The 27,967-nt window shown below is 44.0% G+C and overlaps 1 protein-coding gene and 1 non-coding gene across 3 annotated transcripts; one reads left to right on the forward strand and one right to left on the reverse strand.

The window, feature by feature from the left end:
• Positions 1 to 4,547: 4,547 nt before the first annotated feature.
• LOC115517310 lies at positions 4,548 to 4,662 on the reverse strand. Its single transcript, XR_003969774.1, has one exon. It is a non-coding gene; the product is annotated as a U5 spliceosomal RNA (small nuclear RNA).
• Positions 4,663 to 5,338: 676 nt separating this feature from the next.
• HDC (histidine decarboxylase) lies at positions 5,339 to 27,251 on the forward strand. Of its 2 annotated transcripts, XM_030318213.1 has the most exons (12): positions 5,339 to 5,435; positions 7,619 to 7,791; positions 11,871 to 11,984; positions 12,918 to 13,040; positions 15,581 to 15,715; positions 15,983 to 16,126; positions 16,584 to 16,650; positions 17,480 to 17,642; positions 17,733 to 17,823; positions 21,885 to 21,983; positions 25,956 to 26,057; positions 26,189 to 27,251. In XM_030318213.1, the coding sequence occupies exons 1-12, from the start codon at positions 5,408 to 5,410 to the stop codon at positions 26,930 to 26,932; spliced, it is 1,983 nt and encodes a 660-aa protein (XP_030174073.1). In that variant the 5' UTR covers positions 5,339 to 5,407; the 3' UTR covers positions 26,933 to 27,251. The 2 variants fall into 2 exon arrangements, with proteins under 2 accessions (XP_030174073.1, XP_030174074.1); XM_030318214.1 differs by lacking the exon at positions 21,885 to 21,983.
• The last annotated feature ends 716 nt before the right edge of the window (positions 27,252 to 27,967 follow it).

Genomic DNA, 27,967 nt, shown 5'->3' on the forward strand with positions numbered 1-27,967 from the left:
GTCCCAAATGCACAACCTAACCTACACCTAAAGGAGCTAGATAAGGAAGATCAAATAAAGCCTAAAGCCAGCAGAAAAAGGGAATTAATAAAGACTAGAGCAGAAATAAATGATATGGAAACAAAAAACAATAGAATGGATCAATGAAACTAAGAGCTGGTTCTTTGAAAGAATTAACAAAATTGATAAACCCTTAGCCAGACTTAACAAAAAGAAAAGAGAAAGGACCCAAATAGGGAAAATCACTAGTGAAAGAGGAGAGATAACAACTAACATTACATAAATATAAACAATTATCAGAGAATACTATGAAAAATTATATGCCAACAAACTGGGCATTCTGAAATAAATGGACAAATTCCTAGAAACTCACAAACTATCAAAATTGGAACAGGAAGAAATAGAAATTTGAATAGACCCAGAGCCAGCAAAGAAGTTGAATCAGTAACCAAAAATCTCCCAACAAATGAGTCCTGGGCCAGATGGCTTCCCAGGGGAATTCTACCAGACATTCAAAGAAGAATTAATATCTATTCTTCTCAAATTTTTCCAAAAAATAGAAATGTAAGGGAAGCTTCCAAACTCATTCTACAAAGCCAGAATTACCTTGATCCCAAAACCAGATGAAGACCTCACTAAAAAGGAGAATTACAGGCCAATATCCCTGGTGAATGTGGATGCAAATATTCTCAACAAGATACTAGCAAATTAAATTCAACAGTACATTAAAATAATTATTCACCATGATCAAGTAGGATTTATTCCTGGGCTGCAGGTCTGGTTCAATATTCACAAATCAATCAACGTGATATACCACATAATAAAAGAAAGGATAAGAACTATATGATCCTCTCAATAGATGCAGAAAAAACATTTGACAAAATACAGCATCCGTTCTTGATAAAAACCCTCAACAAAGTAGGTATAGATGGAACATACCTCAACATCATAAAGGTCATATAGAAAAGACTCACAGCTAATATCATCCTCAATGGGGAAAAACTGAGAACCTTTCCCTTATGGTCAGGAACAAGATAAAGATGTTCATTCTCACCATTACTATTTAACATAGCACTGGAAGTCAGCCTCAGCAATCAGAAAACAAAAAGAAATAAAGGGCATACAAATCACCAAGGAAGAAGTCAAACTTTTACTATGACATGATACTCTATGTAGAAAACCCAAAAGTCTCCACCAAAGAAAAAAATTGCTAGAACTAATATATAAACTTAGCAAAGTCACAGGGTATAAAATGAACATGCAGAAATCTGTTGCATTTCTATACACAGAAATGCAGCAGAAAAAGAAATCAAGGAATCTATCCCATTTGTAATTGCACCCAAAACAATAAGATACCTAGGAATAAACCTAACTAAAAAGGTGACTTTGTTTTTCCTTTGGTCTGTTCATATATCAGTTTCTCATTCTTTTAATTCTTGAGGATTCATAATATATTTTAATACCTTCTTGGTAGGAACAGAATCTTCTAGTTCCTTTTTTTTTTTTTTTTTTTACTTTACAGTTTTCCTTACAATCCTAGTTTATTTGTTTTTTCCTTTGAACTGTAAAACTAGCTACTGAAATCCAAAACAGAACACCCAAAATTCTTGCTGGGGTTTTCACTGGGATTGTGTTAAATTTATAAATTAACTTAGGAAAAATGATAACTTTGTGATGGTGAGTCTTACTCTCTGAGAATGTGGTATGTCTTTCCATTTATACAGGTGTTTTACATTGTTTAGTGGCAATTTTTAAAAAAAAGTTTATTATGTTCAAGGACTTAATAGTCAAGATTAAAAGATTTGGTAAGAAATTGAAAAGTGTAAAAAAGGAACCAAATGAAAATTTTACAACTGAAAAATGTTCTTAACATATTAAGAAATCAATAACCAGGTTTATTATCATATTAGATACATCTGAAGACAGAACTCGAAGATAGGTCAGAAAACATTTCAAACTGAAACTCTGAGAGACAAGAAGATGGAAAATAAAGAAAAGAATATATATATATATATATATATATATATATATATATGTAAAACATATATATTATACATGTAATTTATATAACTTATATAAAATACATAACACACACATAAATACTATATATATTTATGAGATAAGGTAAAAAATGTTAACATAGCATAACTGGAGTTGCAGAAGAATAGAAGAGAGATAATGGAGCAGAAGTAACACTTGAAGAGAAAATAAACTGAAACTTAAAAAAATTGTTTTTAATGTTTATTTATTTATTTATTTAGAAAGCATGCAAGCAGGGGAGGGGCAGAGAGAGAGGGAGAAGGAGAATCCCAAGCAGGCTCAGCGCCATCAGCCCAGAGCCTGATGTGGGGCTTGATCCCCCAAACTGTGAGATCGTGACCTGAGCCAAAGTCAAGAGTTGGACACTAAATCAACTGAGCCACTCAGTTTCAGCTCAGGCACTGAAACTGCTCAGTGCCTGAGCCACTCAGGCACCCCTAAACTGAAACTTTTCTATTTAAAATACTGAACTTGGCGGTTGGTACTTTTTATGTGCTCAATAAACGTCGGCTATTATCACTGTCAATATTATTTTTCTACCCCTGGTCCTATAAAAGATTTATACTATTGGTCATATCACTGGAGTCCAAATCCACTAGACCATTTTTCCTCAAAGATCTTATGCTCCTCAGGCATACTTATTCTCCTCATCTGTTTTTTTAAATTTTTAATCAACAGCTTTTTTGAGCTGTTCCCATACTATAAAATCCCCCATTTAAAATGAATAATTCAATGTTTTTAGCGTATTTGCAGAGTTGTGTAACCATCAAAATAATCAATTTTAAAACATTTTTATCACCCCTCCCTCCTAAAAAACCCTATCCCCCGTAGCTGTCAACTTTGAATTCCTTCTCCCCTGCCTCAGCCCCTGGTAACCAGTAAGCTACTTTCTGTCTCTACAGATCTGACTCTTCTGGACATTTCATATAAATACAATATATGGTCCTTTGTGACTGGCTTCTTTCACTTAGCATGTTTTCAAGGCTCATCCATGTTGTAGCATGTATCAGTACTTCATTCCTTTTTATTGTGAAATAATATTTGTATGGACATACCACGTTTTATTTATCTATTTATCTGTTGATGGACATTTGGGTTGTTTCCCTATTTTGGCAATTATGAATAATGCTGCTATGAACATTCATGTATAAATTTTTGTGTGGACATAAATTTTCATTTTTCTTAACTGTATACCCCCTAGTGGAATTGGTGATTCATAAAGGAATTTTATGTGTAGGTTTTTGAAGAACCACTTGTTTTCCAATATGGCTACGTTATTTTTACATTCCCACCAGCAATATATGAGGGTTCCAATTGCTCCACACCCTCACCAACATCTGTTATTATCTGTCTTTTTTCCTTCTTTTTCAAGTACACTCTACATCCAAAACGGGACTTGAATTCACCACCCTGAGATCAAGAGTCACATGCTCTACTGACTGAGCAAGCCAGGAGTCCCATCTGTCTTTTTGATTATAGCCATCTTAGTAGGTGTAAAATTTTCAGTAGCAATTAACAAAAAAAAAAAAAAAACAACTTCTTATTTCAAAATAATTATAAATTCAGAAGAAGTTGCACAAATAGTACAGAGTCCATGAATCATTCTGTTACCAGTTTCTCCCAATGGAAAACATCTTACAAAACTTTAGTAAAACGTGAAAACTAGGGAATTGACATCAGTACAATACTATTAATTAGGTTTGATTCAGATTTCACCAGATTTAAGATGCACTCTGTTATGAACTGCATGTTTCTGTCCCCCAGCCAAATTCATCATGTTGAAGTCCAACACCCAAAGTGATAGTATTAGGAGAAAATTAGGTTTAGATAACTTTCTGAAGGTGGAGCCTTCCTAATGGGATTAGTGTCTTATAAGAAGAGGAAGATACTAGTGCTCTCTTTCTCTATCATGTGAAGATACAGCAAGAGTGCAGCCATCTGCAAACCAAGGAGAGGGTTCTCATCAGACACAGAGTCGGCTGACACCATGCAAAGGGATTTGTCAAGGAGGCAGTTGGATAAAAGATTTTGGAGCTCAGAAACTGGGAGGGCCTCATGGTATAAATTTGATGCGAGCTTTAAACCTGTATGCGTGCCAACGTCCACAGCCTGATTGGAGGGGACAGACAGCACAGAGGTAGATGGGAGAGCGGGACAAGCCATTTCCTGGAAGCCCAGAGAGACTGTGCGCCTCAAGGACAAGGAAGTAGTATCTGTCTAATACCATCGAGAGGACAAGAAAGATGAAGACAGGAAACAAAACAAAACAAGTCTATTCTATTTGGCAATTTTTTTTTAATGTTTATTCATTTTGAGAGAGAGAGAGAGAGAGAGAGAGAGAGAGAGAACATGAGCGGGGGAGGGGCAGACACAGAGGGAGACACAGAATCCGAAGCAGACAGGCTCCAGACTGAGCTGTCAGCACAGAGCCCAACGCCGGGCTGGAACTCACCAGCTCACAGAACCGTGAGATCATGACCCCAGCCGAGGTCCGACGCTTAACTGACAGGCGCCCCTATGTGGCAATTTCGCAGCATTTGATCACCTTTCAATCTTTACCTCTCCACAGAAATCTTTAGCAAATGGCAAAAGATTTATGCTATCTGAAGAGAAACCAGAGCGTGCATCTGATCGCTTTTCCCTCAGAAGTAAGCTCAGAGAGAGGCGCTGTTCTCCTCGCGGCAGAGGAGGCCTGCCCTTTCACACACACACACGTGCAGACGCACGCACCCTGTCAAGTGCTAAAAGCCATGAAAGTCTGGGTGAGGCTTCCATTTCTTTTCTTTTTGCCTCTCTGTGTTTTCTCATTTCTCTGCAACGGTAAGTGTGTTAAGTGGCAATTTAAAAAGCCCATCGCGTGAGATGATAATATATATCTGCGTGTCCCCAAGCGCCCTGCGGCCTGCCGGCCGGGCGGCCTGTCTGAGGGGTGCCCGTTCCTCCCTGCCCGCTGCTGACAGAGAAGCAGTAGCGGGAGGAATAACGGATAACTTGTGCGGCTTCTTCTGCCTCCCCTCGGCTTTGTTCTGGGCTACCGGGCTGTGCTGTGTCCCAGGCGGGGGCTCTGTGGTGGGAATGGAGGGGCGGAAAGAACTGACGGGGACTGACGCGAGGGCCTGGGTTGCTAAGTGGCCTGTTTAATCTAGAAGCGCCTTTTATCCTGGATCTCTTGACCAGCCCTGGGTGGGGGGAGGAGGGGTGGAGTTAATCAGGCCTAGAGGAAGGGCCTCTGAAGGGTGGAGCCAAGGTGGAAGAAAGAACACTTTAAATAAAGGGCCCACACTGGCTGCCCAGGAGCCCATCCTCCACCTCCTCCGTGTCTGTCTGTGAGAAGGAGTCGCGGCCGGCCCGCAGCCCGAGGGACACGATGGAGCCCGAGGAGTACAGGCAGAGAGGTGAGCGACGGGCACCCTGATGCCGTGCAGCAGCTGGTGCTGGTGATCCGCCCTTAGGTTTTGGGGGTGTCATTTGACTGGAGTATCAGACTTGCCCTCTGCGAGCTGGCTTCCGCGCAGCTTTTTCCTGAGGAAAGAATGCAGGATGGGAAATTAAAACTTTTCTCAACCTGGCTTTCCCCCTGCCCCTCACACGCCCACTCTCCTCTCCGTCCACTCTCCCGTGTGTCGCGCTTTTCTGGTCCAGGGTCCCACAGACACAGGGTTCGGATTCCTGATCCGCGAAAGGGGAAAAGAATTCATATTCTGCAGTGGCAACAAAAATTTCCCCCAATATTCTGTCGTCGCTGCAAAAGCCTTTCTTTATATTTGTTTCTCTCTGCGTGGATGTGTCAGCACTGTTCTTTCATGTAGTCCCTCATTTCCTAAATGTTTAGTGAGCAGCTACTCTGTCTGGAGCCCTTGTGTGGTGAGAAGGAAGCCATGGTTAACCCGTTTTCAGGCATGGCTGGCTAAGCGGAGCAGTGGACAGCTGCTAACCATTTTTCTCTCCGTAGCTTTTTCTGTCCTCATCCCCGCTGGTAGGTTATATCGTCTAAAATGTGTTTGCTCTAAGCTGTTGTCCCATGTGAAATGCAACTTTTCCTCTCTCTCCTCCACCCAGACGTAACTCACCTCAGCCTCTACCTGTCTGCCCGTGCTGGCTTACTCCATCGCTTCCCAAAAGTCGTCAGCAGGTTCCCGTAGACATGTATCCTGTGCGGAGAACACAAATACATCTCCGCCCGCCCCTGGACAAGTGGCGGGCAAGGTCTAGTGCTCTCAGAGCTCTGCTGGGGTGCCACTACAGTCACAAGAGGCATCAGCTGTGGGAGGTTTGGAGGAGAGCACAAAGGGAGGAGAGGAGGGTGTCGAAATCCCTCTTTGTCTCCTTCACAGTTTTTTCTGGAGCTGGTCCTGCACATGAGAATTTTTGCAGAGCTGGTGCAGAGACAAGAAATAGGGGTCCCTCTCCTTTTCTCTGTTTTATTTTTTTCAGGGAGAGAAAAGCTTAAGGAGTACTAAGGAGGAATTTTAGATATTGAGAGAGACAGACAGAGGGAGGGAGACAGACCCAGAAAGGGAGAGAAGCAGAGAGAGAGAGAGAGACTTAGAGCAAGAGACAGAGGCACTGTCTGGGAGAAAAAGGAAATAATTTACAGTGGCTCCAGAGTATTTGAGTTGACTCTTTTTCTTCCTTTTTTATTTGTTCATATGTTTGACAATTTTTTTTTTTTTTTGAGTATCTAAGAAATGCCCCAGGCATTGAGGTATTGGTGCAAACAGAGGGAGAGAAGTGGAGTGATTAAGACATGGTTTTGCATTTCCCCAAGACTTCAGGCTAGTGCCCCGTTCTCAGTCTGGGTGTGGTTGTGCTTTCAGGATTCCCTGAACCACAGAAATTATATACCATATTTTTTGTGTGTGCAAGCTCACCGTTTTCATCAGATTCTCAAAGAAGCCCATGAGTCCAAAAGTGAGGAATTACTAGTCCAATGGGAATAGTGAGCAAGCAGATTTTTCAGCTTGTATCAGAACATGGCATAGGAATTTAGGGTGTGTGTGTGTGTGTGTGTGTGTGTGTGTGTGTAACAATTTTTGGATAGAAAGAGTCACAGAGTTTCTACTAAACCTGCAAGTAATGAATTAATTAGATGTTCTGTTTTTGAGAAGAAAAGAAAGGTAGGAGAGACAATCAAGATTGGTATAGATAATGGAAGAGGGAGGAAAAAGAAATATTTTACTTCGGTGCTAGAGTTTTACACTTCAAGATTTTCCGTCTTCTTCATTTGTTCACTTGCACACTCCCCCCACCATTCATTCATCCTCTTACTTATTTTTTCACTCTTTTTAAAAATTATTTATTTTAAGTAATCTCCACACCTGATGTGGGACTTGAACCCACAACCCCGAGATCAGAAGTCACACACTGTGCTGACTGAGCCAGCCAGGCGCGCCACCCTCACTTATTTTCTTAAATTCTGAAGACAAGGCTGATGCTGGGGATCAGACCCTCTCCCCATCAGCCCATGAATCCATTTCCGTCTTCACCAAGTCTGTTGGCCATGAGCCAAGGGGGTCAGGCATGAATTGGCCGGGCCCATTCAGGGGACATGAGGCTGGTTTCTACTCCCCCTTTGTAGGAAAAGAGATGGTGGATTACATCTGCCAGTACCTGAGCACCGTGCGGGAGCGGCGGGTGACTCCAGACGTGCGTCCTGGTTACTTGCGAGCCCAGCTGCCTGACAGTGCTCCCGAGGAACCTGACAGCTGGGACAGCATCTTTGGGGATATTGAGCGAATCATCATGCCTGGGGTGAGATACAGTTGCCACAAAGATGATTCTGGGTTTTAGAGCAGAGGAGGTGGGGGGGGGGGCAGTAGGCCTGAAGAGAGGCCTGCCTTGGGTAAGCCTGGGATGCCTGCCCCTTGTACACCAACACACAAGCCTGGCCTGTGGGCTGTAGAGGGCCAGGACTGTGACCGAAATTAGGTTTCTGATGCGAGGGCTGACCTGTATGCTGGGTAGGAGGCTGACACCCCAGGGCCTGGCCTGACAGATGTGTGGAAATCTAATCGGATGAGATGAGAATGAAAATTGGGTCTGAGGGGAAAGGCCGATGTGGATAGCATGACAGAGAGAGGAGGCTGGAGACAGTCCCTGAAGCCCCAGCTGGGAGAGCCAGGGACTCTCCTACAGAATGCTGTGACTCACTGAAGGGAGGGAAGGAGGCCCAGAATACACCTTCAGAGGGCACCCTGTCAGGGAGGGAGGCCCAGGATGCTGAGTGAGGCTGGAACCCTGTCGTTCCCTACCAAGGGGGATCTCATGATTGAGGTACTTTTCAAGAGTAGGAAGGAGCTTTCCAGTGACAAAGAGCACAGGCTGGCGACAGCACTGGCAAGGGCCAGGAAACAGACAGAGGCTGGCTGGTGCTTGAGCTGGAGCCCACCTCTGTGGGTTGTGAGCCATCCCTGGCCACCAGGGGCGAGGAGCCGTGCCAAGGTGCTTGTGTTAAGGTGTACCAGTCCCCCTCCCACAGAAGGGCTGCCTATACTGAGCTCCGTGCCACATGCCAGGCACTGGATGAGCCCCATTACAGGCCAGCCTGTTTTATCCCACAGTGATCCTACAATCCCTGTTTTAGAAATGAGGAAACTGAGGCTCAGGGATATTCATTGTTTTCTCAAAGTTGCAGAATTCATGGCTGGCAGATCCAAGATTTTAGCCGAGGCCAGTCGTACTCCAAAAGCTCTGCTCTTTCTCCTGTACTAGTATCCCTACTAGTGTGTGACAGAGTACTCCAGCCTGAGCCTGCGCACCCAGGCACTGCCTTTCAGCAGCACTCCAACAAGCAGGCTGTCCTCACTCTGCCTGCTGGGGACACTGATGTCCTGAACCACACGTGTCTAGTCTCTTCCTTCCTTCTTTCCTTCCTTCCTTCCTTCCCTCCTTTCATGTTTGTTTATTTTTGAGAGGGAGAAAGAGAGTGCAGGAGGAGGGGCAAAGAGATTGGGAGACAGAGGATCTGAAGTGGGTTGGCTCTGTACTGTCAGCATAGAACCTGGTGCGGGGCTCAAACTCAACAAACCGTGAGATCATGACCTGACCCGAAGTTGTACGTTTAACAGACTGACCCACCCAGGGGCCCCTGAACCACATGTGTCTAGCGACTTTCTGAGGCTGACTTGAGATTTACAACCATCATCCTCTAAGAGATTTAGATGTGACAGAAATGTGCCTGGAGGCAGGGATGCTAAATTATTTAAACTCAGAATAAGTGTCTACAAACGTATTGGTTGGCAAGTTTGTACAAAGCCAAATACACAGCTCTGTCTGACCACTCAGCCTATTTCATAAGCATCTTTTGAAAATTTCCCTATCGTAAAGCTTTACCAAGGAAGCTAGCTCCCCGATAAGATTATCTCATGGATTTCGTTCTGTAAAGTGTAATCTCCTGAGGGGCCAACTGTAGTTTCGTAGTGAGACTGAGAGCAACTGTCAGAAGAGGTGGAAGTGAGCTGATTTGTTTGATTGCAATTCCAGCAGTTGCTGGGGGTGTGTGGTCAAAGAGACTCACTTCTGGACCCAGAGGTCTGCCTGTCTTTGATAAGTGTTCCTCTAGCCTATCTTATCATATTTGTCTTGCAAGGACAGATAATTGGCTCTTGATAGGGCCAGGGGATGGAAGCCCTTCTCTGGGGTTTCCAAAATACCGTCACTAAGGACACTGATAATGAGGGCCCCGTCTTCCATCTAATCTCACAGGCCGTACCAGCCTCTGAGAGATGGCGTGAAAGCAGTTGGTCCTTTGCTTTCTCATTCTGACCAGCCCCTCATTGACGACTGGATTGATTTTTCTCTCCATGCCGTGACACAAACAATAACTATCCTTCTGCTTTAGAAAAACTTCCTCTACTAGGGGCGCCTGGGTGGCTCAGTTGGTTAAGCGTCCAACTCCTGATTTTCGCTCAGGTCAGGATCTCACGGTTTGTGGGTTTGAGCCCTGTGTTGGGCTCTGTGCCAACATCATGGAGCCTGCTAGGGATTCTCTCTGTCTCTCCCTCTCTCTCTGCTCCTTCACAGCTTGAGCACATGCTTGTGTGCTCTCTCTCAAAATAAGTAAATAAACATTAAAAAAAAAAAAAAAAAGAAAGGAAAACCTCTTCTCTTCATATGGGAGAGAAAGCAGCACAGTGGGAGCAGGCAGGACACCATCCTGCTTAGGAGCTTGGGCTGTGGGGTTAGACAGCCTTGGATTTCTGTCTTGGCACAGTTATCTGTGTCTGTGAGGTGGGTGTGATCACGTGGATGCTGCTTCACACTAGCCAGCCCTCATTCTTATCTGTAAAACAGGGGTAATGGTAGAATTTACCTCATAGGGGTCTTGTGAGGATTAAACAAGATAAAGCATGGAAAGGGGGAGATATTGTTAGGTAGAACACATTTTGTCTGGCAAAAATCGGAGGAAGAGGTCTGATTATCTGAGTCAAGTCAGGATAAATGATGTGTCTATTACCGTGTGACTAACTTACCATGAACATTAGTGCTTTTCATTTGGCAAATTTCTTCCTAGACCAATCCACATGATAGCCCCAGGAAACAAGATTTATTTTATGATGAGAAACTGAGGTCAAGAAAGGTATAGAGGACTATCTTGTTTTTATGGGGTCTGAATCACATATAAATTTTGAGATCCCCTGTAAGAAAATAAAATTAAGTGTGGTTCTTGGAAAAGACCCATGCAAACATGGGACCGTGGAGCTTAAGCTCCTTAGCTTCACAATAAACCTACAAACTCACACAGCTGGTTAGGGACAACGGAAAGACTGCAACCTGTGTCCTTGGACTTTAATCATATGCTCCTCCTACCACTTGCACTGTCTAGGACACTACCCTTGCTAGTGAGGGATAAAAATAATTTGTGCATACCAAATAGCTCGATGATACACTAAGATGTTGACTAATGAGTTCTCAGTAGAGTGGAACATCTATCTAGAATGAGAATGTTCCATGGGTTCAGGGAAAGGATCAAAGGGGGCTGGGAAACTGGGGAAGGGTTTGTGGAGGAAATGGGTATTCAGTACCTTTCTAAGAATTAACAGGTTTTGGAAGGTTCTGTCAGTATGGGAAGTGTCTTCCTGTCAGGGGACACAGTATTGCTCAAAAACATGAAATGAAAAGGGCATGTTCATAAAACAGGGAGATGAAGTCAGATTAGATAACCAACGAGTCTAATGTGGGGCCCTGTCTTTCCACCTGGCTCCTGATTACATCTGGCTCTTCGACCTGATTGTGGGCTCAGGGGTTAACTTGGAGGTGGGGGTCCCATGCCCTTGGGCTGGCACTTCCCCTGCCCTTTTCTCTCCTTTCACCATCCCCACTGGAAAGCTAAGGACAGCTTTGAATCTCTGCATCCTGATCCTCTGCAGGAGCTGTGTGCCCAGGGAGCTCAGCGTCCATAGACCAAAGGGTGTTTTTTTTTTCACAAGAAACTGGATGAGGCAGGTAGCCTATTCTTCTGGAGCTCATAGTCTCCTCTTCCTCTTTATTACTGGGCAGGATGGCATGGGGGACAAGCACTGGAGACTAATGTGCACACTATCCAGAATCCACAACCCTAATTACTATACCTGTTTTCATTTTGCATATTCCCTTCTGGTCTTTGCACAAATGCTCCACTGAGGAAGCAGCTTAGACTATGAGGAATATGGGTGGCAAGAACACCATGAGTCTGTTTTATTTTTACGGAGTTGTGTCATTTACTGGACTGTCTTAAAAGTGTCAGCCCATCTCTAGAGTGGGTGCCTCCCCCTGCCAGAGAGGGTGTCTGGTAGAGGAAAGCCTCCCAGATGAGCCTCCTGGTGCCACACATGTACGTGCTCTGCCTCCAGGTGGTACACTGGCAGAGCCCCCACATGCACGCCTACTACCCGGCTCTCACCTCGTGGCCATCACTGCTGGGAGACATGCTGGCCGATGCCATCAACTGCTTGGGATTCACCTGGGTGAGTAACGATGGCAGTAGCTCTAACCAGTGGCAGCTGGCAGAAAGTGACATCCTGGGGCAGACATGTTTTGTCCTGACCTCTGAAGTGGGTTCCGAGTTAAATGTTAACAATGGCTACATTCTTTGGGCTTAAGCTCTATATAAATTACCTCATCTTATCCTTTAACCCTGTGGAATCATGAATAGTGACCCATTTTGTAGATGAAGAAATTGAGGCTTAAGTAACTCATCTCCCCAAGCTCACACAGCTCATAGAGGCAGAGATGAGATTTGGACCGAGATCCGGTTATTCCCACGGTTTGTGATCCTAACTAAGCACTTTGGTGCCTGTGGGTACAACTTTCCCTGTGTTCTTGTCTTTGAGAGGTGAGGGATATAGCCTCAGACTTCCCTTAATAACCCCCTCAGCACCAAACAGCTTTAAACTGTGCCAGAAGCCTCCTAGAACAGCTTTATATTTTAAGCCTGAAGGGTGTGTTGTGGGGAGGGAAGGCTGAGAGGAGTGAGGGGGAGTGTTGATGTCTTTTCCAGGAAGGAGTGCTTTTTTCTTAGTCCTAAAACTTGTTCCTGGCCTTCAGAAAGCCACTTGGCTGGATATTTGGGAGACTAGGGAGGCCAAATGGAAGCAATCATTTTTAGGGCTGTTTCTCCATAGAGCTTTGGAGTTAGGAAAGACTCCACTTCACTGAGGGTGGCATCAATCCAAAGCCCTACATTCTCTTCCCTTTTTGGTTTGGTAAAGGATGGGGTAGGAATGGGGCCCAGGGACTGACATTGACCCCTTGTCCAGGGGGAAGATAGGTCAGGTTCTCACTGGTAGTGCAGGGATCCAGGGAGGGCCAGGGCAGAGACAGATGTGTTTCTGGGGCCGGTGTGGAGTTGCATTTGGTGTCCTGGAGCTGTCTGGATGAAGTTGCTTTCCCTCTTTCAGGCTTCCAGCCCTGCATGCACGGAGCTGGAGATGAACGTCATGGACTGGCTGGCAAAAATGCTGGGACTCCCAGAGCACTTCCTGCATCACCAACCTGGCAGCCAGGGAGGCGGCGTCTTGCAGGTGCCTCCATTGGCAAAGCTCCTCCCAGCTTGAGGGCTGACTAGTGAAAGATCAGCTGAACCCTTGCCCAGGCAATTCTCCTGTTCTCCGTGGAGGTTCCCCTATGTCATCTACTGCCCTACTATCGCTGCCACCGCTCTTGCCTTTACCATCATCACTGTCCTGATTGCCGCCAGTATCACTGATGCCACCACTGTCATGGCTGCCACCTCCGCCACTAACACTGCTGCCGCCTCCACGCTTCCTTTCTTTTTCCTTTGAAACAGATTGAGAAATCAACACATTATCACATTTCCAGTATTGCTTGATTCAGGTTTCCTAGTTTATGAACTGACAACTCCCCTTCCTTGTCTTATTTAACACCTTATGGCCAATGGACCAAAAAAAAAAAAAAAAAAAAAAAGGCAAGTAGAAACTTCTTTCCCTCCCTCCTGGGTCCAGGAGACCCTTGGTAGTAAGAAAAATTAATGACATAAATCGATTTATCTTATCATATAACCCTATCAGTGGGATATCTGTCAGATGATAGTTCCTCAAATATTTCTTTTTTTGTCAAGAGCAATCAGCATAATGGAGCTTGCTGAGTGCCTCCCACAGACCGTGCACATTGCTAGGTTCTTTCGCGTCTATAAACCTTGGATATTCAGGAGGGCTTGGTTCTGAGACCTTTGAGAACCCTCAGATTCTTTTTTCTTTAAAGCTGTTTTTTAATGTTTATTTATTTTGAGAGAGAGAGAGAGAGATTGACAGAGAACATGAGCAGGGGAGGGTCAGAGAGAGAGGGAGAGAGAGAATCCCAGGCAGGTACCACAATATCAACGCAGAGCCCGATGCAGGGCTTGAACTCACGAACCATGAGGTCATGACCTGAGCTAAAATCAAGAGTCAGACACTTAAACGACTGAGCCACCCAGATGCTCTGAGAATTCTCAGATTCTTAAATTCCACTGTAATATGTAATTTTCCTGCTTTTATATTCTATAAGACAGAGATGATAATAATTAATAATAATAACAATAATGTTTTCCTCACAGAGTGGATATGGACATTCAATGAGCTCTTCCTTAAAATAAAACCAGCCATGGTGCCCTGAGCTGAGAACCAGAAAGGTTGCTGGGCTCATTTGCTAGCTAAGTGACTCCCTCTCTCTCTCCAGTCTTGCAGCAAGATTAAAATCCTCACAAGGAAGACAAATTACTGCATGTTGTGGAACTTCTTTATTGTTTGCAAAAATGATTACAGCTTCAGGTATTCTATCTGGGAGACATGCTAAATGTCTGCTGTACACGATCTTGCTTTTCATTTAATTATCTCAAGAACTCCATAGGTAAATACTATCATCGCTAATTTTTGAGATGAGAGCCCTGAAACTCAGAGAGATTAAAAACTTGTCCCACTTGCTCAGCTGATAAGTAGAAGAGTGAGGATTCGACCCCCCGCCTGTCTAAATACAAACTCTGCTTTCTCCTGTATTCATCAGCCGTGTGAACTTGATTCCGTCCTGTAACATCTCTGAGCATTGCTATCCTCATCTGTAGACAGGAGTCACAATAACCTCAGAGAGGTTTTATGAGGAGCCGAAGGGACCACAGAAAGTTTTGTAAACTACAAATAGCAATGTAGACGGAAGGTGGCATTATTATTAGTATTACTATTCTGCTGACTTCCTTGTTGCAGAGTAATTTCCAGTTACTGAATATCTAATGGGATTTGATCTCTACCACTCCCCATGACACTGTCTGCCAGGCTTTTTAACAAGGAGCTATCAGATGTCGGTCACCTCAAGATTTCAAGAAGCAAAGGCACCAAAGACTGAGTGAATGAATGATGAGAAACCAAGATTTCTGTAATGTTGCTGAGGGGGCACACAGGACTTCCATAATCGTGTGGCCAGAATGAAATCCTATTCAACCCTCATTTGGATGATCAATCCTCCCACTCTGGGAGGCAGCCAGAGGGATGCTTTCCATTTTATAAATGGAAAAGAATCTTCCAGAGAGGCAATGTTAACCCAAGGTCACGAGAGCCATTGGCAACAGTATCAAGGCCGAAGTGACTAGCCTCTCACATAGGCCAGGTCCTCTCTCTCTGGATTATGCCTTTAGAAACAAACTGTTGCCATTCCTAAGAAACTGAAAGTTCTTTATGTTCAGCAAGTTTTAAGTGGGGAGCAAACATATCTGTAAGCAAATTTGTACCTAGCTGAGGCTGAACATTCTCCTGTTGGTCTCTGTGGCCTCTGAATAAAGAGGTTGGTATTAGGTGAAAATGTGCTTTCATTACCTCCCTAGAAAATGAGAGGAGAGGGAGGTGTCCCAGGAGTGCACAAGGTGTTGTGAAGGGAGAATGTGGAATAGGCCTGAGAGTCGGGAGGAAGGACAGCCCCTTTGGCAGGAGCCCCTTCTTAGGAATGGCTATCACACACACACACACACACACACCACCACCACCACCACCACCACACCACATCTAGAAGCCTGGGGAATATGCCCAGAGAACTCAAGGAGAGGCTGCCACTGGTAATCCTTTTTCCACTACAGAGCACAGTCAGTGAGTCCACCTTGATTGCCTTGCTGGCAGCAAGGAAGAACAAAATCCTAGAAATGAAAGCTTCTGAACCTGGGGCAGACGAGTCCTCCCTAAACACCCGGCTCATTGCCTATGCCTCTGACCAGGTGAGTTGCCCAATACAGGCCAAACCTTGGGGTTAGGGCTTGGCTTCTGGAGTCTTAGCTCTTGAGTAATTTTTTTCTAGACATGAGTATGCTGGAGCTCAGGGCAGTGCAGGCCTTGGAGGTAGTCTCCAGGAACCGAAGGGGAAGACACACAACAAATGTTAGTTTTGATTTCTTTAGTCTGGCTTCAGCAGTATGTTTTTTGGTGGGGGGCCAGGGGGCTGCTCATCCCAGGATGACACTGCTAACAGGTGTCCATGGTCCTAGGCTCACTCATCAGTAGAAAAAGCTGGTTTGATTTCTCTTGTGAAGATGAAATTTCTGCCTGTGGATGACAACTTCTCACTCCGAGGGGAAGCTCTTCAGAAAGCCATCAAAGAGGACAAGGAGAGGGGCTTGGTGCCTGTCTTTGTAAGTCAGAATGTGTTCTAAGCTTAGAATTTTAGAACCTGGAGGTGAGGAAGGAGTATGGGCAGAATTCAGGCAAGTAACCTGCTGCAAAGAAAAGCAGAGATGTTGTCAAATACAATGTTTTACAAATTATGAGTTATTGTTTGTTGGTGTGTTAGGAAATAAATTCTGTGGATCATAACCCGCATAAGAAAAAATAAGTAGAATAGAGACTATCTGTAGCCAGAGTATGTATTGTTTGGTGAGACTTTTATTTCAAATACACACATACATATGTACTAGATTGCTTTATAAAATATATTTCTCACTGTGGGTCTTGGTAAAGTGTAATGTGAAATACATACTGTTGAGGTGGGATGGGTGGGGTAGAGAATACCTGTGGTTAGAATCTTTGTTTCAGGCCAAATGTGTCACACGAGCCCACCCTCCCACGTTAACTTCCTTTATTTTCCTTCAGGTGTGTGCAACGCTGGGGACCACAGGGGTCTGTGCATTTGACTGCCTGTCAGAGCTGGGCCCCATCTGTAAGTGTCTGCCCTATCTGGCTAGGAAAACAAGTAATGAACTTCAGAATGTTCCCTACAGCAAGAACCCAAAACTAGCTCTGTGGAATGATCCTCCCTGGTCATTGCAGAGACAGTAAGAAGAGCCACCACAGCTCACAAATGCCTTCTCCTAGGCAGTCAGGTCACAGCTTTTCCCAGTGGTGGGCGAGGAGTTAGAGAGCTGCCCCTCGATCCCTGCCCTGCATCCTGTCAGTCGACAACACTGGGAGGTCTCCAGGTTTTCTTGCCCTCTCAGTTGTATGCTGAAATCTACTCAAAGTAAGCTATATGCAAAACCCAGGGTAAATGAGGCACAGTGAAATATTTTCTCTCCTAGGCTAAGAAAAGGAAAATGGTAGGCTAGGGGAAGCCATAGGAGAAGATAAAGGCAGAGAAGAGACCCAAAGCAGATTGTTTAAAGTCCCCAAGCAAGAAATCCACTAGGAAAGAGAGACGTCCCCTCTCTAAAGTTGGTGTTAGATGCGTTAACATTTGGGCTGGTGGGAAGTTAGTTTCTGTGCCAGGAACTTCTAGGTTGATGCCAAGAAGATGTCAACCCTCTGGCCAGTTAGAAAGAAAGGCCAGGTATGGCTCTGTGGACTTTCCCTTTAGGAGGCTCCACTCCCATTGATGTGCCCCCCTGCTCCCATCTCCACATCCTCCAGCCATAGTGGACCATCCCTTCTTCTCTTCTCTTGAAGCCCACCAGCCACTGCACAGGGAGAGAGATGCCTTTGAGCTGGTTGGTGGTAACCCCTACTCCCACCCCCAGTCCTGCCTCCCAGCCGGGTGACATTTGCTTCCCCAGGTGCCAGTGAGGGGCTGTGGCTCCACATCGATGCTGCCTACGCAGGCACTGCCTTCCTGTGCCCCGAGTTCCGGGGGTTTCTGAAGGGCATCGAGTATGCCGATTCCTTCACCTTTAATCCTTCCAAGTGGATGATGGTGCACTTTGACTGTACTGGGTTCTGGTGAGTGTGACAGCCAAGCTTCTAGCCCATGGGCAAGACTTGCTTCCTCTGCAGAGGCCTCAGCCACTAATCCCATTTGGAAACCCACAGGGTCAAGGACAAGTACAAGCTGCAGCAGACCTTCAGCGTGAACCCCATCTACCTCAGGCATGCCAACTCGGGCATGGCCACTGACTTCATGGTGAGTGGCCAGGAATGGTGGCCTCTGAGATGGAAACTGGCTGCACCTGGCCCCAGAGGGTCTTTTTTATGTTGGCTCCTGTCTGAAATTAGCACACTGTGAGCCCATCCCATAATATACTGCTGTATGCCTTTGGTTTCTAAGTATATGCAATGAAACCCAGAAAATTGTTAAAAAGCCTAGAAAACGAGACCAACCTCTGAGGCAGTATGCACATTTCCTGAGTATGTGTGGCATTCCTTAATTCCCAGAAATGTCTTTTCTATCATGAGTGGATCAGTTCCCTTCTGTCTCCATCTTGGATAATCTTTTCTGCTTACTGCCCAGCATCGGGGAAGGGTGGAGAGTTTCCTTGGGTAGGGAAAGAGGATCCTTGCTTAAATCGCTTTTATCTCTTGTCCCCTCAGAGACAAGGTGGGAGGCTCCATGGGAGGTGATGGGGCACAGGGACCAAACTTCTTGAGCTTCTGGACGCCTCTGAGCAGTCCTGGCCATCCCAACTAGCTGTACCTTGCTCGGTCTCTTGAACCTACCCACAGTTTCAGCCTGTACTGACTCTTGTGGAAACAATCTTTTCAGATTTACTCCTCAGTTTGAAGACAAGCCTTTCCTTTAATTGTAGGGAAGACAGAGATGTAAACCAGTTATATATCCGTGGCCAACGGGAGGCAGCAGAGCAGAGAGAGACGAGCTTGGTTTGAAATGCCATGCCAGCAGTGGGCCTTTGAGAAACTTAACGGCCCTCTCTGAGCGGGCCTTTGAGAAACTTAACGGCCCTCTCTGAGCTGTGGCTTCCTCATCTGTAAAATGGGCACACTGGCACGGATTTGATACGGTATCATGAGGCTGAAATGGGAATGTACGTGTAGATCACTTAACACAGTACTGGGAATGTGCCAAATGCTCAATAAACGGTAGGGCTAATATTCCTAAAAACTCTTAAGCTGTAGAGATTTGCTATAGCAAAATGGTTAAGCATTTAGGTGCTAAAGGGTGATGGCCTGTGTTCCTCCTTATTCCTCCTTGTTCCTCCATTTGTTAACTTGTGTGGCCTTAGTCAAATGACTTAACTTCTCTCTCTGGGTTTCCTTATCTGTAAAATGAGGATGACGATAATATTGGCTTCTTAGGCTTGTTGTGAGGATTAAATGAATTAATGCAGTGAGGCAGAGAGAGCAATGCCTGATGTCTGTGAGATTTAGTTTGTAAAGAGATGGTTCTGTCTTGTCTCCTTGGGCAGCTGAGATGTGTTGCCCATTTAGTCCTAAATTAATAGCTCTGTCATCTCTTGATTTTTATTGGTTATTCTCCCTCAGGCCAGTTTACACTTCCTTTAGATTTTTGAGACTGTTGATTGCCATTGCAGGTAGTAAGCTTACAGACCCTGTAGAAGTTGATAAAAATAGACAAATAATGGTTCTTTCATCTCTATTGCCCTGTCTGGTAGGTTTTCAGAAAATTTTAATTAAAAAAAAATTTTTTCCCCCAGCATCCTAAGGGGCAGGATCTTTCAGGGTAATTCTAAGTTGTTTCTTTCTTGAGTGTGAAATGGTGCCCATCCTCCTATAAGTGAATTTGGATCATAATTGTAGAGTATTATCTTACCTCGGCCCACTTTGGATCTCGTGTTACTTTTTTTGTTTTGTTTTGTCTGTTTGTTCACACCAGTATCTCAAGATGTTCCTGTGGTTCATTCCCATCAGTTTGGAGATTTAATGGTGCTCTCTCTCTTCCAGATAACTTATAAAAATATTGAATTAAACTTTTCTTAGCACTGGTTATTTATATTTCTTAGCCTTATTATTTATATTTCTACATCCAGAAGGTATTGTTTTATCCTTTTCCTTCCCCCACCTCTAACTGTATGGATTTAATTTTCAAGTCTCAAAGAAAGTCCTAGAAAATTGAAGCTTCTGTTTGTTGTGATCCTGGGAGTCTTCACTGCTGTTCTGACCCAAACTCCTTTTCACTCAGGTTGCTGTAGCTTTAAATTGAAGGCCAGCCATGTTTGAGATAAGCCAGAAACAGAGCACCTTCCTGGGAGAGAAGACTTAGGGACTTCATCCTTAGGCCCTGGCACCACCTAAAATTAGGGCTAGATTTTCTGACATCCAGCTCCCACTAGTGGATGGGGCATTATCTTCCTTTGGCAGGGGAGACCTGCAAAACCTTGCAAGGACACAGAGGAGGCTTGGGGATGTCTCGAGTTCAAGAAGATCCATGTCATTCTTTGTAAGTCCAAATTTCCTGCTCTAACAGAAAATATCAGCTAGAACCACCCTGCTGAGTCAGCATGGATTGGGTTTGGAATAATGGCCAGAGGAAAAACCGGGTATACGAAAGAGTATGAAGAAATAAAAAATAAAATAATCTCTGCCTCTCATTAAAAAGTATTATTATTATTTTAACATTTATTTATTTTTGAGAGACAGAACGTGAATGGGGGAGGGGTAGAGAGGGAGACACACAGAATCCAAAGCAGGCTCCAGGCTCTGAGCTGTCAGCACAGAGCCTGACGCGGGTCTCGACCCCAAGAACTGGGAGATCATGACCTGAGCCGAAGTTGGATGCTCAACCAATGGAGACATCAGGCGCCCCTCTGCCTCTCATTTTAATTTGCTGGTGAGATGAAGCAGTCAATTGGCCATAACAATTTGAGAAACAATATTTTTAGAGAAGGCTCCTATTATCCATTCATTATTCTCCTAGAGTGTTTATCTAACAAGGGGTATAGAGTTGACTGCTTTCTCTGTCACAGAAATTTTGTCCTGTGTCCAGGTTTTGATGCACTTTTCTGGTGAATGAGTCCCCAAGCCAGTCCTCACCACTAGAATGTTTTGCTTAAAAAACAAAAGGCTTAGTATTTGATGTAGGAGAACCTTGTCCATCAACAAAGGGGGAATGTCCCCAAAGGGAGCGTGCCGGGTCAGGAAATAAGGGTGAACGGTGAAGGTGAGTACAGTTTTGAGGATTTGGCAATCCTGTGGATGAGTAGATAAATACTCAGTGGGACAAATATTTATATTTAGTCAACAGAAATTATGGTGAAGTATTCTGACATTTACTTTCTGACCATCGGAGGAAGAGGTCATTAGAAACCACCTTACTCATCAGGTTAACTTCCAATGTTTTCCAAACCCACTGGTCTGTTTTCAGATCTGCGAAATCAGTTTGAAATTGGCTTGGTAATGTTTAGATCTATGGTGCCCCCCGAACCTTGAACTTTGAGCTCTGTTGAATTGGTCACTAGGAACAAAGGGTCAATTTTGGTTAAACAGAGGCCGAGATGTGGATGTTCATTTCAAATCTGAAAGCTGGAATGATGCCTCTTGTGGGCACAGGGGTGTCACAGGATGAAGTCAGGACAAGACAGTCAGGTTAAATATTGATTATCTTGGTCCTAGGCAGAAATCCTGCTGTGATTTGTAGCTCACATTTTTATCATCTAAAAAGCCAACACTTGCTGACAACTTCCTGTGAGGCTCTTTGCATTGGTTCTTTTCCTGCCTTCGGAAGTGCTGTCCATTCTCTGTCTCACCAGGAGCCAGTGAGGCAGCAATGCCCAAGGTCACAGATAGTAACTGGCAGAGCTGGAGGAGAAACCCAGGTCTGTGGGGCTCTTGCATCCCAGCTCTTGACCACTATACTTTACATTTTACAGGGGGGAATAGAAATAGAACTTTATTCTCTGCACTTCAAGAAACTTAGGTTCTTTTAGAGAAAACATGTATTGCCCCTATCTTGAATTTCAGCCTGAGATGAAATGTTTAAAGCAGCGTTTGAAGCAAAATGCCTTCTTTGTTCAGGGCCATGGGCTTGGTTTCCACTTGTCTTGCTCTTGGACAAGGGTAACTAGTGGCCACCTTCACCATGACTTGGTCACATGACAGGGCAGCCTTGGGATAATTTGCCTTAGCTTCTCCTTAGCAACAGCTTTGGGAGTCATGGTGACACTTTCTGTCCCTGGAGGTCTGGGCAGGCAGGGGATGATAAAGCTGAGGAGTGCATGAGGGAGCAGTGCCCTTGCCTCTAACCATGAGCACTGTGTTCCTTTGTTCTAGCACTGGCAGATCCCCCTGAGCCGGCGGTTTCGTTCTATTAAACTCTGGTTCGTGATTCGGTCCTTTGGGGTGAAGAATCTTCAAGCACACGTCAGACATGTATGTAGTCTTGCTATGTGTCCTCATGGGGAGGAAGGCTGGTTTCTGCCCAGAGGACCTGTGGTGTTGGCTCAGGTGTCTGAGCCTGTTCTTGGACTCCTGGGACTTGATTATTTAGGGTAGCCATTTCTTTGTTAGTTAGAGGGACACTGAGCAAAACATGACACCAAGGGCTATCTGCTGTCTCCCCTTGAATAAGTGTCTCATTATTCCTTCTGCTATCATCAAGCACCTGGGAGTGATGCTCCCAGTGCCTGGTTTGCAGAGAGAGAAAGAGAAAATAAATCACAGAGCAGCTAGTGTGTCTACGGTAGCAGTATATCCTTTTAAGAATTTTCCGATTATCACAGCAGTCTGAAAATTTGAGTCCCTATTATGGTTACACCTGAGACATGGCTCTTCTGGCTGTGAGAGGTAGACCTACCAAGTCTGGAACAAACATCTCTGCATCATGTCAGTAGGTATTTACTGAAAGTCTATTTGGTACAATTTATTTTGACTCAATTCGACAACAGCAACAAAAAAATCATTGTGCTAGAAACAAGACCCAGAGGTGAGACAGGCATTGTCTCTCTGTCACATTCTTCATGAAAGGGGTGGGACTTCACTGAGAACTTTGGCCAGCAGTGTTTTTCTCTCATTTCTCTGAGTGCCTATGAGTAAGACAAAGCCATTGGTAAAAGCCACAGCATTAGATAAATCCAAAGACATTGTCCTTTATTACTCTGTCCATCTACCTTTCCTTTAGGAATTCCGTCTTCATTAAGTAAACACAAAACCAAATAAGATGGTTGAAGCAGTAACAAAGACTGGTTTACTGTTGGTAATTTTCCATTTGTAATAAACGTCAAGGTATTTGTCAACTGGACATTTATCAATGAGTGACTGTCACCTAGGATATTGAGGGATGTTAGGCACTTTGTACTCTAAATCCTCAGACCCATGATTGGAGGTAGTGGCTGAGGAATGAAGACGGTGGAGGTTACAAGGCATCAGGAAAACTCTTAGGACTGGGTATTCAATGTGTAGGTGCTGGTCAACTCCCCTGATGCTCCTCTTACAAGTCAAAGCTCTGAATTCCTATCAGCTCCCCCACACTCCTAGGCCTGGCTTTCAAGGACCTGGTTATCAGCCTTTATTTTAGCTCAGGCTTCTCAATGACCCATTTCAGCTGTATCCTCAGCCTGCCTCTGCACCTTCACCTTCACTTTGCCCTCCTGGATTGCTCTCTCTTCTCCATATGTTATTAATGGTTTAGGTTCCATTTCTCCCAGGAGCTTTCCTGACTATTCCATCTGTCCCCATCACTGCTTCCTTGTCATTCCTAAGATCACCTATTCAAGCGCACTTACAAAACTGGGCTCAAAGATTACCAATGTCCCACAACAGTAAGAGGTGGAATTAAAACAGAGTTGTTTGATGTTAGTTAATTTTATTTCTTCAACTTGACTGTGCTCACAATTATGACTTGCATAGCATCTTAAATTTTAAAAATACCTTATAGTGTTTTATTAGATTCTTACAACAATGCTTGGGGTGGTCACCCAGACCGGCCCCATACTACCCTGCTCAAGAGTGGAAGGTCTTCTCTCTTCACAATTTTGGGCTATCTTCTACTATGTGAGCTCTTGAAGGTTATAGAAAACCAAGTTGTGTATCCCTCTGTAATACAGTGATGCTTTAGAAAATGGAATCTGGGTTTGGTGTTTTAGTTCTACCTACTGTTTGGTGATCTTAGACAATTTACTTAAACTTTCTGTGTTTGGCTTTCTAATTTATAAAATGGGAAATGGTAATACCTCTCTCAGTGGTTTATGGTGATGATTAAATGAGATAATACATATACAGACCTTATTTATAGTACAGGGCCTAATGCTCAGCTAACAGTCGATGAATATTTTTTTCTTCCCTTCCTCCTCCTTCTCCTACTTCCTCTTCCTTCTCTCCCTTCCTCTTCCATTTCCCCCTTCTTCTAATGACAACATATCATTGTCGTCATCATCATCATCATCATCACCAATCATTTACTGTCACCTAGAATTGGGATTAGTAAACTTTTTCTGTAAAAGACAGACACTAAATATTTTTGGCCTTGTAGGCCATACTGTTTCTGTTGCAACTACTCAACTCTGCCATTTTAGCCCAAAAGCCACCATAGACAATACATAAACAAAGGGGCATGGCTATGTTTCAGCAAAGCTTTATTTACAAAAACAGGTTGGGGGGTGCTGTATTTGGCCTGGGACTATAGTTTGCCCACCCTTGACCTAGAGTGGTTCAGGGCACTGGGAGCAGGAGGTTTTTTATTCGTCCATAAAGGTGGTTTCTGGTGGCAGGGATGCTGTGTGGTTTCCCTTTTCCCTTGGCCCCTGTTTCTACCTTGTTGCAAACAGCTTATGTTGTAGGAAGCAGCAGAGCATGGTGGGAGGAGCATGTGTTTGGTGACCAGGAGACTTGCATTCTGCCACTTGTACCTTGGGGAAGTCACTTTCTCTCAGCCCCTCCTAGGAAAATGAAGAGGTTGGACAAAGATGACTTCTGGGTCTCTTTGCTCAAAAGTGTCAGCTTCATGGTCCTTACCTAGCCTGACTCTAGGTCTGTACCTGAGATGTCTTAATGGTACTCATGTAGAGTTAAGAAACATTTACTTGGAAAGATCAAAATTGGTAGGGCAGGTGTGTGGAAGTTGGCCTGGAGGGGAAGAAGATATGGGGAGAATCCTGGCGAAATTAGAACATGAATTGCAAAAGTATAAAATAGTTAGAAAACATTTAGAAGGGTGCCTTCTCTCAGAGCTTTAGGACTTGAAAATGAAAAGTTCTTGGGCAGTGATTGGAGACCATTTTAAATAGACTACATAGTGGTCCCTCCCAGAAAGAAAGGGGTCTGGATGAGGTTTGCAGCAACTTGCTTCAACATGGTCAAAGATGTGCTTAGCTGAATTTTTTGAGTTCTCTTGAAATCAAGTATCAAGTCCGAAAACCAGGTGATTCAATGAGAACCAGGTGATAGAAATTACTTAGCAAATATTTTATTGAGATCCTTCCGGATGCTTGAAGAAATTTTTTTAAAATGAAAGAAAAGTTAAGACCTGCCCTTGTTTGGTTAATAATCCTAGGTTAAACAAAAAAAAAGGAAACTTAAAAAAAAATGACATAAACTTCAATGAAAGGTTAATATGGTACAAAGCTTTCCATTTTTTTATTGTAAAATATACATAACATAAAAATTTCACTTTAACCATTTTTAAGTGTACAATTCAGTAACATTAAGTACACACACAATGTGTGCAACCATCATTACTATTTCTAGAACTTCTTCCATCATCTCAAATAGAAATTCTATACTTGATAAACTGGTTCAGTTTTCCGTGACATATGTGGGGAGGATATGTAAAAATATGTACCCTGTGTAATATAAAAAAAAAAAAGGGGGGGAAATGAAATAGCATTTGAGGTATAAGATTTGAAAAGGTTTGAGAGGTGAGGGAAAGATGTAGGCTTAGGGTGAGGGCACAGCTGTTGACAGCCCCATGGTGCCTCTACATACTGTAAAAACAAGGATGTCTTCCTTTGGGCAGATGCAGCTGGTACACGAGGTACGTGGCTGGGAATGCAGAGAATAGGTTGGGTTTTTGCCCTCGCTTGCCACCTCAACCAGTCAAAAAGCTGTGAAACCAAGATATGAGGCCAGGTTGCATTGATGCCTTCTTGTTCTGGGGGCGAGTTGAAAAAGAGCCCTCAGAAGTGATTTCTTGAGATGAATCTGATGTGACAAGTAATAGGGAGCCATTGGAGGTTTTCTAGCTTGGACTATAAACAAAATCAAATGGAGAAGAAACTCAGGCAGAAGACTTTCACAACTCTGCAGTTCAAAGGTGTCACTGGTGTAAACCCGTTTAGCAGAATGAAAGTTTATGCGGAACTGTCCCTTGTCTGATTATTAAACTCTGTTCTCTACTTACACTTCTAGGGAACTGAAATGGCAAAATATTTTGAATCTCTGGTCAGAAATGACCCTTTCTTTGAAATTCCTGCCAAGAGGCACCTTGGCCTGGTGGTTTTTCGTCTAAAGGTAATGCCATCTTCTATGGCTTATGATTAATAGTATTGGCTGGTTAGCCTCTTAGAAATATAAATGCTGGGCTTCTGGGGATGCTTATTGGGAATGTAATATAGAGTTCACTTTCTTTATTTTTCAAACAGGGTCCTAATTGTCTCACAGAAAGTGTATTAAAGGAATTAGCTAGAGATGGTCGTCTCTTCCTCATTCCGGCCACTATCCAGGACAAACTGATTATTCGTTTCACTGTGACATCCCAGTTCACCACCAGAGATGACATCCTGAGAGACTGGAATCTCATTCGAGATGCTGCCACTCTTATCATGAGTCAGCACTGTACTTCCCAACCTAGCCCTCAGGTTGGGAACCTCATCTCCCAAACAATGGGACCCAGAGCCTTGGCCAATGGGATGTCCCTTCAGTCTGTCAATGGGGCCGGATATGACCCAGCCCAGGCCAGGAAGATCATCAAGCAGCCTCAACATGTGGAAGCCAGTCCTGTGAGAAAGGAAGACAGCTGCCATCTTGAAACCCTGCTGGACCCACTTGACGACGACTGCTTTTCAGAAGAGGCCCCGGATGTCACCAAGCACAAGCTGTCCTCCTTCCTGTTCAATTATTTGTCCGTGCAAAATAAGAAGAAGGCAGTGCGTTCCTTCAGTTGCAACAGCATGCCTGTGAGTGCTCAGAAGCCACTGCCCACAGATGGCTCTGTGAAGGGCTCTTCTAGGGCCAGAATCTTCTCTAGGTTCCCAGAAGAAATGATGATGCTAAAGAAAAGTGCCTTCAAAAAACTAATCAAGTTTTACAGTGTCCCCAGCTTTCCCGAATGCAGCGCTCAGTGTGGGCTCCAGTTGCCCTGTTGCCCTCTGCAGGCAATGGTTTAGATCAGGGTTTTCGGCCAGAACCCAAGAATGTGTTTCAGGGAGTCTCTGAACTCCTCAAAATTGTGTGCTGAATTTGTGTGCTTATTATGTGTATGTGCATTCTTCTTAAGAGAGCCTATAACTTTATCAGATTCTCACAGAATTTCATGACCCACAACAGGATACAAATGGGGAGTTTAAGCCAGCATGGTACAGAATGTTCTAGCAGTCTGGTCAGAGAGAAAGGACCCAAGGTAGTGTACGGACAGGCAGCTTCTGTGGTTCAGCTTGTGATATGAAATATAACATAGAAATAAATTGTACTTGTCTTTAAAAAAAATATCCTGTGTGACTTAATTGACCATTGAAACATTGATTAATTAATAAGAGATTATCCTGGAGCCTAAATGCATATACTTATGGATTCTACTTTGCAGGATGCTAAAGATTTGGATTTAACTATGAAAAAATGACTTTGGAGGAGCCCTTGGTATGAAGAAGGCAGGCAGTTTGAGTCAGGCACTGTGACTTCCAGTTGACAAATGAGGAAACTAAGGCTCTGGGTCACAAAAGCTTGTAAGTGGGGAAAGCCAGGTCTCCTTGTCTTCAATAATGCCCATGCCATTTCCACCATACCGTGCTGTTCAGGCTTGTACTTGATCAGAAGCTCCCAGTCTAGCAGGCCCCCTGTCCTTCAGTACATTTAAATGTTCCCTCTGTAGGTTTGGAATTTGTACATTTTCTCTTCTTCTGGACGCTGTAGTCAAATAAAAGTTGTGCTCACAGGCAACCTGACTATGGTTAATTTATATGCCAAGAACCATTTTCTTTCCATATGAGATAGCTCTGAAATTGGTTATTTTAACGGCATAAATGGTAAACAAACAAAGCTGGATACTAGTTAAAGTGGTAAGGACAGATTTTAATCAGTAATATGCTATTGCAATAGGGAAAAGAGTCCAAGATAAACTGGACTCAACTTTGATTTATACAGAGGTGACTGGGCATTTTAAAGGGAGAATGAGGGGTAGAGAAGGAGGCAAGTAGGGACTTGGT

The sequence above is a fragment of the Lynx canadensis genome, chromosome B3 (assembly GCF_007474595.2).
Source record: "Lynx canadensis isolate LIC74 chromosome B3, mLynCan4.pri.v2, whole genome shotgun sequence".
Classification (NCBI taxonomy): Eukaryota; Metazoa; Chordata; class Mammalia; order Carnivora; family Felidae; genus Lynx; species Lynx canadensis.

Bases quoted from the DNA above. Each gene is read 5' to 3' on its own strand.
- HDC (XM_030318213.1), top strand. From the start codon at position 5,408: ATGGAGCCCGAGGAGTACAGGCAGAGAG. The intron at 7,792-11,870 runs GTGAGATACAGT...CTCTGCCTCCAG, and splicing joins AGCGAATCATCATGCCTGGG to GTGGTACACTGGCAGAGCCC. The intron at 17,643-17,732 runs GTGAGTGTGACA...GGAAACCCACAG, and splicing joins TTTGACTGTACTGGGTTCTG to GGTCAAGGACAAGTACAAGC.